This window comes from Hemitrygon akajei, chromosome 1, assembly GCF_048418815.1.
Source record: "Hemitrygon akajei chromosome 1, sHemAka1.3, whole genome shotgun sequence".
In the NCBI taxonomy this organism is placed as follows: Eukaryota; Metazoa; Chordata; class Chondrichthyes; order Myliobatiformes; family Dasyatidae; genus Hemitrygon; species Hemitrygon akajei.
In genome coordinates this window covers 34392815-34412195 of record NC_133124.1, presented here as the reverse complement: position 1 = coordinate 34412195, position 19381 = coordinate 34392815, and the positions used below count along the sequence as shown (strand labels likewise).

At 43.3% G+C, this 19381-nt stretch overlaps 1 protein-coding gene across 1 annotated transcript in view; it reads right to left on the bottom strand.

Moving 5' to 3' along the window:
- LOC140713578 (PR domain zinc finger protein 14-like) overlaps nucleotides 1–17003 on the bottom strand; it is a 51815-nt gene extending 34812 nt beyond the window's left edge. The window contains exons 1-7 of the mRNA XM_073027941.1: nucleotides 16334–17003; nucleotides 16136–16192; nucleotides 15271–15431; nucleotides 14807–15074; nucleotides 14511–14713; nucleotides 13687–13788; nucleotides 12295–12517 (exon numbers count right to left, since the gene is read on the bottom strand). Of these exons, the coding sequence (XP_072884042.1) occupies nucleotides 12295–12517; nucleotides 13687–13788; nucleotides 14511–14713; nucleotides 14807–15074; nucleotides 15271–15431; nucleotides 16136–16192; nucleotides 16334–17003 (1684 nt within the window). The remainder of the gene's footprint in view (nucleotides 1–12294; nucleotides 12518–13686; nucleotides 13789–14510; nucleotides 14714–14806; nucleotides 15075–15270; nucleotides 15432–16135; nucleotides 16193–16333) is intronic.
- Between the last annotated feature and the right edge of the window lie 2378 nt (nucleotides 17004–19381).

Sequence of the window (19381 nt, the reverse complement as noted above, 5' to 3'; positions counted from 1 at the left end):
AAGTTTACAACTCTGCGGCTTGTTTCAGTAACTGCACCATCTGATATCCGTGTCACTGGGTGGTTGGTTAGGCTGAGCCAACGTAATTTAACAACTGGGTAAGGTATTCCCTCCATACCCTTCCATGGCATTGCGTTTGAATTTTGTGGGAGTTCCACCTCCACCTACTCCTGGGTCAATTGATTTTCAGCAAAGTTTTGGTGTCACATCAGCAATCACATGTCCATCAGCTTCCTATATCTCAGTCCCAGGGATCACTACCATTCAGACCTCAAAAATCACTCCTGCTCTGAGATTTTACTGCAAGCTAACACTTTGTTCTTTCTTTCAAAACAACATCCATTACCATCCAAAGGTACTGTGCAAATACTATTGGAAAACCTGAAACAGACATTGGCAAGTAAATTACTTAATTTTCATACCTGTAAAATACTTGCACTGCATAGCAACTCGTGTGTATATGTGTCTGTATGGATATGTACATGTATGTGTGAACGAGTGTGTGTGTCACAGTCAGATTAGATGTAATTCCATTCAAAGTTCCCTCCATTACAGAATAGTCAACCATCGTGATGGCTCACAAACAGCAGTACAAGTTGGCTGTTTCAGCTGTGGCCACTCTCTCCCCAGGGTTAGCAGAGAAACAAGACAGAATGATTGGAGCAGAGAAAATGAGATACTTATAGCTGCATCCAAGTTGCGACTTTCAATGTTGGATTTAGAACATAGAAATGATTACATTTGCTGTTGTGAGGGTAACTTCCTATCGTGGAGAAGAATTAGAATCAGCATTATTCTATGATCCTACCGGGTAGTTTTCCTCAGATAAAGTGATACTCACTGTAGGCACATGGCATTGCACTGAACCATTAACAATCCAATCTTCACAGGACAAGATACTGAACATTGAAAGGCCAAAAGTGGATGTGGAGAGGATGTTTCCAATAGTGGAAGAGTCCAGGACCAGAGGACACAGCCTCAGAATAGAGGAGTGTCCCTTCAGAGCAGAGGCAGAGAAATTACTTTATCCAGAGGCTGCCACAGTCGTCTGTGGAGACCAGGTTATTGGGTATATTTAAAGAAGAGGTTCATAAGTCCTTCATTAGTAAGAGGTCAAAGGTTTCAGGGAAATTGCAGAACAATGTTGAGAGGGAAAGTAAATCAGCCATGATTAATGGAGCAGATTTAATAAGCCAAATTGTCCTCTGTCTTATGGACAAAATGGAGCAGAGAACCAGGTTTCTAAAAGTCTTGCGAACTACAGTCAGAACAAGTGTCTCCTCTTTCGAGTATCAAACACTGAGTCTCTTTTATGCATTTGCAAATCCAGTTCCATGCAATTTCATCTGGCACAAAGTCTGGTGGGGGGTGGAGCAGAATCTACAGCAGAAGTCCATCGTTAAATTAATGAAACAAATGCAATGGAACAAATGCATGCCGTTTGATTCTTAGGCCCAGAAATACTCTAAGTATGGCTGCCCCAAACAAGTGAACAGCTTTTGTGACATGACTTCTAATTAAAAATCACAGTGGTTTTCAAATTAGATACCAATTTTCCCAATGAGTACTTGTGAATAAAATGACTAAGAAGTTTGTCCTTGAGTACTTCAGTCAGGTGCCACCTTCACATCCCATTTCCATTGTGTTTCTGGAGCAGTGGTTGTCTTAATTAGAGTAGGCGGGCCAGGTCCCCAGGCTGAGAACAAAGATGAATGGTAAGGTAAAAAGGGATGAAATACAGCAACAAGTATGTAGAAAGGTGTGAATTTGTAGAGGCTGAATGTCAAAATATCATGAGAATCTTGAGATAATAAGGGAGTACAAATGGGCTGCCTATGCATGAACATGCAATTATCATAAAAAAGGACTATTTTAAATAAAATTATAAATACAATCACAGTCTGGTTATTACTGGGCAAAGGTCTTAGGCATATAAATATTGGATAGGGTGCCCAAGACTTTTGTCCAGTAATTTATTTATCATCTTGGAGTAGAGTGTGAATTTGTAAATCTAGCAAGAGCAAAGGATACACACAAAATGCTGGTGGAACACAGCAGGCCAGGCACCATCTACAGGGAGAAGCACTGTCGACGTTTCGGGCCGAGACCCTTTGTCAGGACTCAAAGAGCAAAGGATGTTGGGAATTGGGAGGGGTGGAGTGCTCCGGGAGACGTGTGGGATAAGTGGCTGAGAATGAGTGCCAGGGAAGGGGGATTGGCGTGGGTGCAGACCCACCCAGCCCTGAGACACTTGGCAAGGTCATTTCATTCCAAACAATTGGTTTATTGATCATTACAGAATGTCTCTGTGGTGCTTTCCGCTCCCCCTGCTCTCCATTCCCTTTTTCCCCCAATTATGATTCCCTTCTCCCTGCCCCCTTCCTACTCTCCATCCACAAAAGAGACCCATATCAGAATCATTATCATCACTCACATATATCATGAAATTTGTTTTATTTTGTGGCAACAGTACAATGCAATACATAAAATGACTACAGTACTGGGCAAATGCCTTAGGCACCCTAGCTATGTACATGTACAAACAAGCTGGAGGAACTCAGCAGGTCGGGTCGCATCCATTGAAACGAGCAGTCAATGTTTCGGGCCGAGACCCTTCATCAGGGGCTAGCTATGTATATGTGCCCAAGGCTTCTGTGCAGCACTATGTGTGTAAGTTTGATATAAAAAATAAGCCTTGAAGTATATTTTCAATAACCAGACTTTGATTATATTTGTATTTGGTTTTGTTCTTTGGGTGTCAGGCTGTGATTAAACTTTATAGGAAGCTTCTATTTTCCAGAACAAAAGCAAGAATTTTAAATGTACAAGATTGTCAGCAGCTGAAGAGGTGCAAATCCCTTGTCCTTGATCTGCAGCAAAACGACCCAAGGCATCGGCCATTACTGATCGATTGTCCTCCACACACCACTCCGGCCAGAGTATGAAATGAAATGGTAAACCTGGATTTGGGGGATTGTGTAGAAAAAACAGCCTGGGAGGTGCGTTCAGGGATGGAGAATTAGAAGCAAGAGATCTTCACAACAGGTTGGTGGCACTGGGCCTAAAACTGCAAGTTTGTTGAATATGGAGGCGGCTGAATCGGGACCAATTTCCAGATAGAGAGATATTGCTGGTTGGGAAGCTTGTCTGTAAAGGGTTGGTGTGAGGTTAGTATGTTGGAGATGGTGGGGGGGGGACAGTAGATAAGGCAATCACAGTTTGGGGGGCAGTAGTTAAGGATCAGGGTTTGAAAGCAGGGCCTGGAAATTGTGGATCAGGAAATGAATAGAAGGATTGGATCATGCAATCACTGTAAGTTTACATGGGTAATGTTGTATAATTAGGGTCATGCCTGGAAGCAAGCTAAAGGAAACTTGCCTGTCTCAATTTCCCTAATCTGCATTGGGACATGACAGGAGCACTTCAGAACCTCATTCAGTGAATACTATCTCCTGACAATGTCCTTGCATTGGACAAGGAACAATGACGTTATGTGCTTTACTAATACCGAATACACGGCCGGCTTGCCAGATGGAATTTCTTGAGTGGCAATAATTGACCCAGAAAACATTGTATCAGTGCTTCAAATGGGGGGGGGGGGGAGAGAGTTAATGCTCATGCATCAATTATTAATTATGCTTATTAGTTCAGGACATTGTCACCTGAAGGGGTCTGTTCCTGTCCTACCCATGTCTATACACAAAGGACAAAGAAAAGCAGCACCTTGTGATTGGATTTCCAGGAAATAACATCTTTAACACAACAAAGTGCCCCAAGGTGTTCCTCAGGAGCACTGTTAAACAAAGAGTGAAATTGCGCCCCATGTAGAGATATTAGAAAATAAGCTTTCAGCGACATTCTTAAAGGAAAAAAGATGCAATAAGGCAGAGAGGTCTTACAAAATGAATTCCAGCGTTAAGCAGCTTTAGGAATGAAAACCCTTGGCAGTATTATCAAACTACAGGTAGAAAAGATAAGAACTGGAGTAACGCAGAGTTCTTTAGAGTGGGAATGAAGACATTCAGTGATTTCGGACACTCAGTGTCACCTGTGAAAAGTCCCAGGACATGTTTAGCAAATCAAATCACAGAAAATGCTGGAGGACCTCATGAGGTCAGGCAGCTTCGATGGAAAAGAGCAAACAGTTGACAGTTCGGGCTGAGACCCTTCTTCAGGACTCAGGTTTACCAAACGCAGAGTAAAGTCACCACTTCTCTAAAGAACACAACACAGTACAGGCCTTTTAGCCCACGGTACTGTGTCAATCTAACCCTTCTCTTCAACTTAGCCCTTCATTTTTCTATTATCCATGTGCCTTTCCAAGAGTTTAGTAATGCCCCTAATGCATCTCCCTCCAACACCTGTCTGGAAGCATATTCCATGCATTCTCCACTCTCTGTGTAGAAAACCTACCTCTGACATACTCATATACTTTCTTCCAATCACCTTAAAATTATACCCTTTGTATTAGCCACTTACATCCTTGGAGAAAGTCTCTAGCTGTCCACTTAACCAATGTCTCTTATCATCTTCTACACCTATTGTGCACCAGATTCATAATTACTTGTGATAAATTTTCAATTAGAGTATAGTATTTTCTCCAGCCATCTTCATTACTTAGGCTGCTAATCCAGAGGAAATTTTGAGGAAACCTCTGTGCTGTGATTTATTGTCCTTGTCCATGAGAAACTGTTATTCAGACTGACTGTCAATTCAAGCAGAGAATTTCCACATTGTTGTGGGTGAATTTAAACTCAGGATCCCAAACTGAAATCTAAAAATGCACCCTCTCTCTCTCTACATAGGTAAATGATTGGCATCGCAAACTTAGTAAGAGCTACATTCCAGAGGCTAAACTTCAACAGTTCAAAGTTAATTTATTATCAAAGTACGTATATCTCACCATATACAACCCTGAGATTCATTTTCTTGTAGGCATACTCAATAAATCCAATAACCATAACAGAGTCAATGAAAGATTGCACCAACAGGGTGAACAACCATTGTGCAAAACACAATAAGCTGCAAATACAAAAAGAAATTATAATAATAACAAATAAATAAGCATTAAATATCAAGAATATGAGGTGAGTAATACTTGAAAGTGAGTCCATATGTTATGGAAACATTTCAATTCAGTGATGGTGCAAGTGAAATTGAGTGAGGTTTTCCCCCTTAGATCAAGAGCCTGATGGTTGAAGGGTAATAACTAATCCTGAACCTGGTGGTGTGAGTCCTGAGGCTCCTGTACCTCCTTTCTGATGGCAGCAGCGAGATGAGAGCATGACCTGGATGACGGGAGTCCCTAATGATGAATACTGCTTTCCTGCGACAACACTCCGTGTAGATGTGCTCAATGGTGGGGAGGGATCTAGCCATGGTGGACCAGGCCATATCCACTCCTGGGCCAACAGATTATTGTTAGCAAACAAGAGAACGTGTGCAGAAATATTACTTTTGCCAATTTTTTAAGCACTCATGTCAGGCTAATATCATGTGCTTCAAGTATTGGAAGCAAACATTTATTTTACATCAACTAACACCACTTTCTTGGCTAAATTTAAGAAAAATGGCAACGTTCTGTAGAGCTGTTCCCGAATGCAGATTTACAGTGTACCATCATCTCAGAACTTGGTCTAAGGAATCTGATCCACTATGTTTTAAGGGGCTATGGCTCACCATTAAAGAAGTTTTGCTGGTGACCAATCCCTTTAGTATCATGAAGACAGGAAGCCTTCAAACAGCTATACAGCTCTCTGGTGGCTTGACTCATTAGGACATAGAGTGGTTTGAATCATACAAGGCAGTAAAGTTACAGATGCATCCCTGAGGGGGTGGTGTTTTGGCTTACTTCACCCAGAATGGCCATAGCGACACCTTAGTTGGCTGCAGGGCCAAGGAGGATTTGAGAGGAGGAAATCATTTAGATGCTGATTGGGAGTAACCAATTAGCATTAAAATGCTAACTTTAAATGCATATATGCAGATTTGGTTTGGATAAGATGGGTTTCGGTTTCGATAATCGCCAAACCTGTTTCATTTTGCAATTCTGTGTTATTTTTTCCAATTTCTACGTAAAACTGAGGGAAGTACACAGAAGGGAATTGGAAAGGTAATGTCTGCATTTCACTGACCTCAACACTGATCTGATTCCACAGCCGTTGGACTCACTCTACAACGCATGTTCTCAGTTTATTAATTATTATTATTTGTTTATGCAGTTTGTCTTCTTTTGCACATTGGTTGTCAGTCTTTGTGTGTAGTTGTCATTGATTCTATTGCACATTTTGTTCTACTGTAAATGCCTACAAAAAAAAAAGAATCTCAGGGTAGTATGTGTGATATACCTATCCTACTTTGAACATCTTTCTTTTGTAAAAAAATAGATCTGATCTTTCCTGAGATTTGATTCTAAGGATCAGCAACACCCCTACTATCTACTCACAGGACTGTAAGATGCATAAACCAACAATTCAGAATTGGCAACTAACTAGGGAGTTCCATTAGAGTTAAACCCAATTCTGTGCCCACTCAGTTTGATCCTCTCTCACTGAGGATACTGACATCAGGATTCTGGATATCAATCAGAGGAATAAATTATCAGCTGAGTTTCACAGCCCCAGTGCAAAAGAATTGCAGTGAACTTAATTAAACCCAGTCATTGCCCACATGTAACCAATCTAAGTTGGAGACTGAATGGTCTCAACTATTAATTACATAGATCTTCAACACCAAAGGTAACATGAATTGCTCTGAATTGTTTCTTCCTGTTAAGAATAGTCAAATAATTGTAATTTTAATGGATGCTTACTACCGACATCTATTAAAGTGTAGAAACCATAATTGTCAGAGCCCTGATTTTCCCCTTCCATCCAGTTGATATTATTGTTAGTACTAATACAAGGCCTGATGCCAATGCTGCAATGAGGTTATAGGGCAGAGATTCTCAAACTTTTTTATGCGCTGGACCAATACCAGTAAGCAGGGGATCCATGGCCCCCAGGTTGGGAGCCCCTGATATAGGGAAATATGGACAAGCTAAATGAACTCATGAGCAAATGTCAGGTGGAATATGTGAAAAATGAAAAAAACATCTATTTTGGTAGAAAAAGAGAAAGGGAAAGTATTTTTTTTAAATAAGAGATTGAAATAGGTTCTTGTTCTAACCAACCTATGTGATAGACAATAGACAATAGGTGCAGAAGTAGACCATTCGGCCCTTCGAGCCTGCACCACCATTTTGAGATCATGGCTAATCATCTACTATCAATACCCGGTTCCTGCCTTGTCCCCATATCCCTTGATTCCCCTATCCATAAGATACCTATCTAGCTCCTTCTTGAAAGCATCCAGAGAATTGGCCTCCACTACCTTCCGAGGCAGTGCATTCCAGACCCCCACAACTCTCTGGGAGAAGAAGTTTTTTCCTTAACTCTGTCCTAAATGACCTACCCCTTATTCTCAAACCATGCTGGACTCTCCCAGCATCTGGAACATATTTCCTGCCTCTATCTTGTCCAATCCCTTAATAATCTTATATGTTTCAATCAGATCCCCTCTCAATCTCCTTAATTCCAGCATGTACAAGCCCAGTCTCTCTAACCTCTCTGCGTAAGACAGTCCAGACATCCCAGGAATTAACCTCGTGAATCTACGCTGCACTTCCTCTACAGCCAGGATGTCCTTCCTTAACCCTGGAGACCAAAACTGTACACAATACTCCAGGTGTGGTCTCACCAAGGCTCTGTACAAATGCAGGAGGATTTCCTTGCTCTTGTACTCAATTCCCTTTGTAATAAAGGCCAACATTCCATTAGCCTTCTTCACTGCCTGCTGCACTTGCTCATTCACCTTCAGTGACTGATGAACAAGGACTCCTAAATCTCTTTGTATTTCTCCCTTACCTAACTCTACACCATTCAGATAATAATCTGCCTTCCTGTTCTTACTCCCAAAGTGGATAACCTCACACTTATTCACATTAAACGTCATCTGCCAAGTATCTGCCCACTCACCCAGCCTATCCAAGTCACATCACATCACAGGCCTTTGGCCTTTATTGCAAGATGACTTGAGTGCAGGAGCAATGATCTCTTATCGCAATTATAGGACCTCTGGAAGATTGTGTACAGCTCTGCTCTCCTCCCTGCCTACCTGATATTAGGATTGCAACAAAAGTTCTCCAAGCTAATTCTTGAAATAGGGGTTATTGTGCCACGAGGAGAGATTAAAGTTCTTTGGGGCTATATACTCTTGAGCTTAAAAGAATGAAAAGTAATCTCTTGACACAAACATATCCTTGCAATCTTGACAGAATAGATGCAGAGGTGATGTTTTCCTTACTGGGATGTCTAGAATAAGAAATAGTTTCAAAATAAGGGCCGATCATTCAGATTGGAAACAAAAAGAAATTTCTTTAGTTCTTTTAAATTCAATGTAAGTAGGCCATAGACCACGAGAACGTAACACATAGGAGCAGAATTAGGTCATTCAATATTCAATAAGTTTCAATGAGAATTCCACCTCATTCTTCTGAACTTGAACAAGTACAGGCCTAGAGCTATCAAATGCTCCTCATACATTAATCGTTTCATTCCTAGATCATTCTCACGAACCACCTCTGGACCGTCCCCAATGCCAAAACATTTTTTTTCTTGGACAAGGTGCCAAAAACTCTAGGCAAATCTCCAAGTGTAATCTGACCAATGTCTTAGAAAGCCTCAGCATCACATCCTTGCTCTTGTATTCTAGCCCTCTCACACTGAATGCTAACATGACTTTCTGCTTTCTCAGTACTATCTGCCCCTCCACCTGATTCCATATCATCCACAAACTTAACCACAAAACCATCAATGCTGTCATCCAAGTTATTGACATATAATATGAAGAGAAGTGGTCCCAACACTAACCACTGTGACACACCACTAATCACCAGAGTTTAGTTAAGTATATTCAAGAAAGAGACTGATATTCTTTGTAGGCAAGAGAAAATCTGCAAATGCTGGAGGAACTCAGCAGGCCTGGCAGCATCTATGGAAAAAAGTACAGTTGGTGTTTCAGGCCGAGACCCTTCAGCTGGGGTCCTTTCAAAAAGGAGATGCAGAGAAATTTCTTTAGCCAGAGAGTAGTGAATTTGTGAAATCTGTTGCCATGTGCAGCTGTGGAGGCCAGGTCATTGGGTGTTTTTAAGGTTAGTTTTGATTGGACATGGCATCAAAGATTACGTGGAAAAGGCCAGGAAATGAGGCTGAGGAGGAGAGAAAAAAATAAGGATCAGCCATGATTGAATGGCGGAGCAGACTTGATGAGCCAAATGGCCTAATTCTGCTCCCATGTCTTATGGCCTGAAATATCAACTGTACTTTTTTTCAAAAAAAACTGCCAGGCCTGCTGAGTTCCTCCAGCACTTTATATATTAGGGGAATCAATGTTTATAGACTTGGTACAAATATTGTTGGTGAGGTAAAATTTCGATCATGATATTGTAAGATGGAGTAGGTGTGAGGGGCCGAATGGCCTTCTTATGTTGCTGCTTCTTATGTTCCAATATATTAAATATTGACTTCATATATTGACAAACAACAGATAATTTAGCGAATATAAAGTCAGAAGATAGCAACAAATATCTTGTGCTATGTTGAAAGATTTTAAAAGTTCCTAGGCAAGCCATTTTTCCTGATGGATATTTAAAATTACCGTTGACTATTCTTTGTGTTGGTGGGAATCCAAATGAACCATCAACACTTGTCAATGCTAAATTAGCACTCTGAAGTTACTACGCAGAACTCAGCATCAAATTTTTATTGACAGATAATCTAGCTTGAAAAAGAGTAATGTTAGAACCAGCAAATTAACATGCGAGTGGCTACCTGCATATCATTCTGAGGTAACATTTGGAACCTCTGCACACTTCTGTCTGAACAGGTATACAAGGTGGTTTATAGAGCATGGCAGAGTACAGTTTATAGAATACTGCACAGAAATAGGCCCTTTGGCAATGATGTCTGTACAGATCATGATACTAATCACAATTACCTGCATGTGGTCTACTTCATTCACTGCCTGTTCATATCCATCTGAAAGCCTCTTAAGCATTACTATTGTATCTGCTTCCACCCCACCCCCTTCCCCTGTGCATAAAAAAAAACTTTCCTTGTAACTCACCTTTAAACTTTCTTCCACTCACCTTAAAGCCACTTCTTCCAGCTTTTGACATTTCTACCCTGGGAAAAAAAGACCGACTAGCTACTCAAGTATGTCTCTCATAATCGTATATACTTCAATAAGATTGCTCCCCCAACCCCCAGTGCTCCAGCGAAAAAAATCCAAGGTTGTCTGACCTCTTCTCTAATACAGGTAACTGTGGCGAAACTCTTCTGCACCCTCTCCAAAGCCTCCACATCACTCCTGTAGCACGCGGACCAGAACCGCACAAAAGTGGCCTAACCAAAAATTTATACAGCGGCAACTGGACTTGCCAACTTTATTATTCATGCTCCTATCTATGAAGGCAAAGTATGTCATTTATCTACTTAATATGCCACTTTCAGGGAGCTGTGGACTTGCATCCCAAAATCCATCATTAAAAATGAAAAACATAATGCTGGCTCAATACATCGATGATAAATACAAGTCATTATTTAATCTGGGTTTAAACCAGATTAAGAGTGATGATAGTTAATGATTACAGTCAGTTTGCGTCTATCACAGGTCTGCTAGCTGGTACTGGTAAATGATTTTTTTCGTCATAGTGCATAGTTAATTAATTGGAATAAGCATGAATATATAGAAAGGCAAGTATATTTTCACAACAGACTTTGTTGCTTCTCTGCCTGTATATGTTTATAGTTCAATGCAACAAGCAAGTTCTCCAAAATCTATGCATATCTCACTAAATGAAAATAGCTGCATCTTCATGGATAATCAATCAGTCAATATCCCAAGTGTGAAATGTTCCAAACAAGAAAATAAATCTTAGGTTTGATTTGTTCTACTGTTCTGACTTGTTGGATCTTAGAAGGATGATCACTTCCCTCAGCATCCCCACATTAGTCACGGGCAGAATTCTTGTATCCAACTGCTACTTAAGAGGTTGCCCAATACAAATTTAAAAGGAGCAGAGATAGAAATAATGTCTTAGATAGATTGCCACTGGTATCAAATAGTTGCTCTGAATTCACCGTCTGGATCAGTAACTACAGCTTCATGCTTAATCCAAATCTGGATGAGTAGGGTATTTAAAACCAAATAGCCTCTGGATATTCTCCCTCCACCCCTTCCATTGGGCAGAAGATACAAAAGCCTGAGAGCACACACCACCAAGCTCAAGAACAGCTTCTAGCCCATTGTTACAAAACTATTGAACAGTACCCCAGTATGAAAAATGGACTCTTGACATTACAATCTATCTCATTACGGCCTTGCACTTTATTGCCTACCTGTAGAATACTTTCTTTGAAACTATAACACTTTATTCTGCCCTCTGAGATTGCTTTCCTTTTTACTACCTCAATGCTCTGTTGTAATAAAATGATCGTGACACACAAATCTTTAAAGAAGTTTGTACACTCTCTGCATGACCGCAGGTTTCCCCCCACAGTCCGAAGATGTACTGTTTTTTTAGGTTAATTGGTCACTGTAAATTGTCCTGTGATTAGGCTGGATTAAATCAGGGTTTGCTGGGTGGCATGGCTCGAAAGGCTGGAAGAGCCAATTCTACAGTGTATCGCAATAAATAAATAACAAGGTTTTTCACTGTATCTCAGTATATGTGGCAATAATAAACCAATTTACCACATTTATGGAATAGACAAGCAATGACATTTGGATTAGCAAAAAGATTCTAAATCCACGCTATTAAAGCTCTTTATTTTCAAAGGGGAAAAAAATCAAAAGCTGGGTTTCCCCTCATTTCATGACTCAGCCATCCTACTCAGAACAGGGTACATTCCTGCTGCAGCTGAAGCATTACTTTCAGGAGAGAGAGGGTGAGAAAACCCTGGAAGAGAAAGTGAGATGTACAGATTTCTGATGGCAACGATTGCAAAATACATGTGTGGTGCCAAGCTGAAGTGCCACCTGCACCCTTATTCAGAATGAGTAATACTGCAGTGTTTACAAGACCAAGACAAACCTATGGCAGACTTCAATGTTACAGAAGAGAGAAATGCTTGTGCATAATAAATCATTTAAAAATGATATTCCTTAAACCTTAAGTGTTAGGGCCGTGGTGGGTGTAATGGAATGCCAGACACGAGGTGCCCTTGACCCCACCCAGTGCTCCCTGGTACTAACCTGCATGCAGCTGCATCTGGTGATAACTGAGCTCATGTGCTTCCATAAAGGTCTTGGTGCAGACGTCACAGGAAAACATTTTGTCTCTCGAATGTGTGCGCCTCACGTGGCTGTCATGGGCTGCATGAGAAGCGAAGGCTTTGCCGCAGTGACGGCATTTAAAGGGTTTTTCTCCAGAGTGCTGACGGATATGGGTTCGTAAGATGCTTGAGGCAGTGAAAGCCTGGGGGGGGGGGTGGGGGGGGGAGATGAAAGGGTGGAAAAGAATTAGTGATGCTCAGAACCATCAAGCCAAGTAATTGAAAGCACAAGGGGTTCTGCAGATGCTGGAAATCCAGAGTCACACATACAAAATACTGGATGAAATTCAGCACAACATCGAAACTTGCTCACTACAGTATCCAGTTAAACTATGAAACCTCATGTTCTTGTCACAGTTATACCCACCAAATAGGATATTCCAACATGTGACATGTCTAATACCCAGACATTCTCTTTTACTCCCTTAACAACACATCCATAGCCAGCAGCCAAGGAGAACTGATAAAATGTGAAACTTTTCACCGTCAAACTTAATAAACCCAGGCCATACTCACCGGTTGGAGGAGCAACACCTTATATTCCATCTGGGTAGCCTCCAACCTGATGGCTTGAACATCAATTTCTCAAACTTCCAGTAATGCCTTTCCCCACTTCACCATTCCCTTTTCCCTCTCTCACCTTATGTCATTACCTGCCCATCACCTCTCTCTGGTGCTCCTCCCCTTTTCTTTCTTTCATGACCTTGTCCTCTCCTACCAGATTCCCCTTTCTCCAGCCCTGTATCTCTTTCACCAATTAACTTCCCAGCCCTTTACTTCACCCCCCCCCCAGTTTCACCTATCACCCTGTGTTTCTTCCTCCCCCACTCTCTAAGTCTGACCTCATCATTTGTTCTCCAGTCAGCAGAAGTAGAGAGAGTACAGAGTGTTGTTCAGCAGGAAGGGCCTTGGGCCGAAATGTCAACTCTACTCTCTTCCAGAGATGCTGCCTGGCCTAGTGAGTTTCTCCAACATTTTCTGTGTGATGCTTAGTACAGAGTTGCTGTCCACTTTGTTAGCTACAGATGTGAACAGATGTGACACTTTGGAAGGGCAAGTGTAACTTTAATGAGAAGAGAGAGAGAGAGAGAGAGAGAGAGAGAGAGACCTGTAGAGTTTCTCTATCATTTTATGTGTGTTGCTCCTGGATTTTCAGCATCTCCAAAATCTCTTGTGCTAAAGAAATTCTTGGATTTGTTTGAAAAATATTTTACACATGCCATGCAGTTTAATTTTCCCACGTTCCCAGGAAAAAACATTTTGTTCATATCCTTGTAATATTTAAAATGGTTGGAGAAAATGGCCCACCTACCTTGTTGCAGTAGACACACTTGTATGGCCGCTCTCCTGAGTGGACCCTCATGTGTTTGTTAAGGCTGGAGGATTGCGAGAAGCTCTTTCCGCACACCGTGCACTGTCCAACAGAGAGAGTCACAGGTTGGAAAGTGTAGAACTAATTGTTCCCTGACTGACTTCACAAAGTTTCCAGCAAATATTTTTCACATAAGCTAAACATATTGCCTATGCTATACTGAATTGTGTGGAGTTGAGGAACTGTTGATGGGATTACAGCGTAAAAATTTGTAGAAAGATGGGACCTGAATAGTATGAACTTTATAGACAGTAGATGTGGAATGACATACAAATGTGGTTTTGAATTGATCCAGGATAAAGTATTTATTTTGTATTTCTCTAATTTGTCCTTGATAAGCTGACGTGGACAGAGGATTTAACGTCCCCAAAGCAGTGTAAATACAGTTAAAACTAAAGCATACTATACCAAATGGCGAAGTTCACCTGATAGAAATGAGCAGACAGAAAATAACATGGAAACTGGAGACAATATTTAAATAAGAGGCCATGTTATATATTGTCAGCTCCTCTACCGTCCAAAAGGCTATGACTAAAGAAGCAAACCAAAAGTCATAATGTTATAGCAACATTCCGTTTCTACTTGTTAGCAGGAATTGCCCCCGGGACAAATTGTTTGGAATACTTCCATCCTGTTTTTCTGTTAGTGCGACGTGGACCCAGCACTGATCAGACACTGAAGTATGAATTCCAACAAAATACAGTCACAGGGTTGGGAGACGAGGGTGCGGTTGGGTCGGACCGGTCTGGGCGGACGCTGCTCACTTTGTGCGGCCGGTGCTTCTCGTGCACGTGCAGGATGTGGATCCTCAGCCGGTCCCTCTTTTCGAACGACCTGCTGCACAGGTGGCAGGGGTATTTGCGGTCGCCCTGATCCACGCACCGCGTGTACTTCAGATGCTTGTCTCTGTAGTACTTGTAAGCGAATACCTTGCCACACCGCTCACATTTAAAGCCCTCTCCGGACTCTGGCAAAGGAATAAAAGTCACATTTCAGTCAAAAGATCGCAGCTAATGACAGTAAACCGCAGAAGGGCAGAAAATCGTTTAAGTGTTTTAACCTTCGGCTTGCTCAGTGAATGGGCTTTCAGTCATTTCCTTTAAAGTGACCGGTATTCCCATAAACTGCAGGTAGCAGTCTCCATACCACACCAGCAGCTCCTGGTTCTCTCGCACATCCTTGCAGGTTTCGTAATAGATCTTTCCGTCGCTCTGCACGGCAGTCAAGTTCTGCTCTTCCGGCGACCTGGCGCAGTTTACCAAGGCCATCCAGTTACTCGCCGCCCCTTTGCCGTCGATAAAGTGACTCAAGCGGCCGTCTTCAAATATCTGTAAAATGAATTGGCCGAGCCGATGAAATGATTAGGGCTGCTCCGGACACCCACAACTCAACCGCGCTGGGATAAACAACGTGCGTCTGACCAGCTCGGAATGCCCAGGTTAAACGCAGCAATTCGTAAGCGGTACCGATTTCAACGTAATCAGACATCTTACCCTCAGAACGAAACCCACGTGTAATCCTCACCTCCCACATGTAGGAGTTGTCGTCATAGGTTTTAATTTCACTCATATTCACCACTTTTCCTGTAAAAGGTCCGAACCGGACCCCCTTAGGGATTAGATTTTGACAACAGAAGACGCCGTGATGAGGAACTCCACCGTAGTAAGTGTGAGAGACAATGAGCCCTGGGGGGAGGAGAGCAGGGAGATTCCGGTCACTTGCGAAGGATTGAACCGAGTAACACACACACAAACACACAAACAAATGCTGGAGGAACTCAGCAGGTCAGGCAGCATCCGTGGAGGGGGAATAAAATGTTGACGTCACCGGGACCTCTGATGAGTCCTGAGTCCTGATGAAGGGTCTCGATCCGAAACGTCCACTATTCATTCTCTCCATACCTGACCAGCTGAGTTCCTCCAGGATTTTGTGCGCTGTCTTTGAACCGAGAGATGCTCAGACCGGAACACACTCTCTCAATTCTCCCTCCTCCCTATTGCAATTCTTGGCTCCATTTCTCTCTCCTCCACATCCTAGCGCGTATCTCATTCACTGCTGCCTCTCTCACTCCTTCCTTTATCTTTCTCCTCTCTCTCTCTCTCTCTCTCACTCCACCCCTCCCTTCCTCATTCCTGGTTCTTCCCTCTCTCCAACCTCAGACCTCTCTCTTACACCCACTCCAGCCGCCCGTCCCCATTCCCCCACCCCGTTCACCAACTCCCTGCCTCCTTCGTACAACCCAGTATCACCCCCCACTTGACTCAGCCCAATCCTCCTCCCTCCTTCCCCATGCCTCCCCGCGCTTTCTTCCCCACCCTCTCGTTGTTCCGTTCCCTCAACCGTCCTCCTTTCTCGCTTCCCACCTATCCGCGCTCCTTCGCTCGCTCACCCACGGGGATCTGGAGGGAGTCTCTGTCCAGGAGCTGAATCTGGGTCTCGTGTCCACCTGCAGAGGGGAGAAGCGCAGAAATGTCACTGGGATATTTTACCAAGTATTTGACTGAGAGAAGTTGAGTTACAGGTGACGGGGTCGAGGTCAATCTTAGTCCCCCCCTCCCTCCCTGCTCTCTGACCAGGTTGTGGGTACCTGTGTTTCCGGAGATTCGCAGCCCTGAGATGGCGTGACCAACTGCCCGATCGTCATTGCCTGAGTTCATACGACCGTAAAGAACAGTGTTGAGGTCTTCCTCGGTGAAGTGGCCGGATTGGTGGTGCAGGGCGACTGCATTTGCCTCCCCCGGGTAGCGCTGAGAACCCGGTGGCTCACCGCCGGAGTTCGGCGGCATGCGGTGGCGCCGACACCGCAGGTCTCCGGGACTTGTCGGGGCAGCCGTTCGGGACCCGGTAACGCCCGGCTTCTCTCGGCTTCGGAGGTGAGCCGGGTCAATGCTGCTCGGCATCTTACCGAAGAAGGAAAGCGGGCCGGCAGGCAGGACGCTGCAGATCCGCTCGGTGGCCGGCGGAGATCCGCTGAGGAACGAGAAGCCGCTGAGGGTGAGGGGCATGACTGGGCTGGAGTCACTGACCAGCCTGCCCAGGGATTTGAGAGGCTGCAGCACTTCTTCCGAGGAGTGCAGCACGTCCAGGTAGTGGGCATGGGGCTGGATGGAGGGGTAATAACCAGGCACCCTTGGAGGGGGCGCCGTCTTTACAGTTGCAGATGGATAACCTTGCCCATCCAGTGACAGGGACATTCCCGTTGCAACTGCGCGGCAGCCCGCTCGCCTGTGAATTGAGCAGAAAGAAACCGTCACCATTGTGAATACAAGCTTGGATTAACATAAGTAAGGAGCGCTTCCGTCGCCCAAATTCCTGCAATCATGGCTCAAACTAATCAGACTAAATGGGTGACCATTCCCCCCACTGCTCCCGCGACTCCCGCTCCCAGGGTCATCACCGAACGTTAGTACAAACATTTCTGGGAATTGGAGTTTGAAAGAGGATCTCTGTACAGTTTAGAAAATCTCAGGTCAATCTGACATTTGCCTCTCGTACCGTCCTTTCTAGGACCCTGCCTGCTGGCTGGCGGGTACGGGTTGTGAGTAGCTGGCTGATCCCGTAAACCGGTGTATTTCCCACCCCGCGGGTTGCACGGACAAGGGGCTGTTTTTCCAAGGGTCAGTACGATATCCCCAGTTCGTTTCCAGGCAAGGCTTTCCAAAGCAGCAGTTAGAACATTTACTCAATTCGAGAACTAAATCTCCGGGAAAGCAGTTATCAACGGAAGACAGCTATTGGAAACAATTTGGTGCAAAATTAATTATACACATTAAAGCCCCACTGTAAAATATTGTATTTGAAATCTGATTATCACTACAGCAACTCTGAAAATATATGCGCGTACATACGAAACTAACCGGAGGAAATTGCCTGAATTTCATCTTGAGGAAAAGCGACGCAACGAAGTTTATACTGAATGCTTTAAAATTACTTTCAACAGTATTTTAGTTCCAAGCGGCAAATGCAAAACTCTAACATGGAACGAAATTACTCTACTACAAACGAGGTGAACCGACGTGTGCGGGAAGAAACAATATAAAAACTTTTATGCAGAACTAAAAACCCGGTAAATAATCGGGTCCCAAATCGTGGCGCGACTCTAAAGACGAATAATTAACAGACTGCAGGCTCGTTTCTAAATGAATAGCCCGCAGCGATTAACCAGTCAAGGACAGAAAGAAGGCAAGGTTGCCGGCTATAAGAAGAAAATTGAAATACAATTTCAGCAAAGTCTGACCATGAAACAAGCAGTTCGTGTTATTTCCAGAATTGCGGAGAATCATGGTTTCTGTATCTGGAAAAATTGGTATCCCAAAGCAATATTAACTAGTTCACAAATTTCACGACTAAGCCGGTGATATTAAACCTGATTCTGATTTCGATTCAGTTGGGTGTATAGACTGCATTTCCACCCCACGCCCATCCCCAAGACAGACCTGAACGATCTCTCCCCAATGTTGTATGTTTTTCCAAGAACCCGCTGTCACTCAGTGATGCGGCGATGTTTTGTATCTTCCGCATGCTACAAATCGCGACGAGAAAACAAATCAACTAGTCTTAACCGTTCGCTTGAAAGTGCAAGAAATTTGCACTTACTGGGAAGTTCGCCTTATTAAATTCAGTGCTCGGTAGATTTTCCCGACTCTCCGAAACAAATCACAGAACTGAAGCATCATTTTTCCGCTTGATGAATTGCACCAAGGTGAATGAGATTACGAAGTACGATTCCGTCGATGTTTTGAAACACATGCATCTTCCAGGAGACGTAAACAATATTTTTTTCAACAATTCCCATCACGCCATTTGATTTAAAGAAACATGTTACAGTTTGTTTCGTGCTGTATCTCTTTAGTGCAAAGAGACCGGCTGGCCGATAATTGTCGAAATTATATGGATTTAAAGCAGGGCTGAAACACTATCTTCCGCCGAGTACAAAGTTGACAATCTCAGTATTCCGTTCGAAGTGCCATGAATTCGATATTATCCATTGGGATCAATATTCGCCAACAATTGAGACACAACAGGGTCGTGACATTTAAATTAAAGAACATCGGGTCAATCGCAGAGGTCAGGGGGAAACGAGATCATGAACACATCTAACGCCTTGGTTAAGTATTGAGTAAACAAAACGCCAGTTTGATCAATTACTTTTTAATGTTCTCATTGCCTCGGATGCAAGAACTTAACCCGCATTTTTTAATGATGCAATTTTATAGCATTACCGAGGTCGCTAAAAGGAACATTTCGCAGAAAGCAGCTGTCACTTACCTATTTTGCCGTGAGGTCATCTAAATCCTTCAGAGCATTGGCTACAAATACGAAATTTGTAGGAGTTCCTTTATTGTAGCGACTTGGTGATCGGCACGGGTCTTGTATTTTAACGGGTTGCTGTTTACAAAAAAAAACTTGAGCTGTGCGTGTGGTCAGCTGAGGGCAGATGGCAGGAGTGTAGGGAACAGGAGGGGCTGCGGCATCTCCCTTCACTGACGATTGGTCGGAGGCAGAGAGTGGAGAAAACAGAGAGAGGAGAGAAAGAGAGAGACCTCCTTGGGGACTGCACTTTAACACATTAGAAGCCTACAGCTCGCCGTCACCGCATCTCCCGACCCTCGCAAACGTTGTGGCTGAGAGTAAA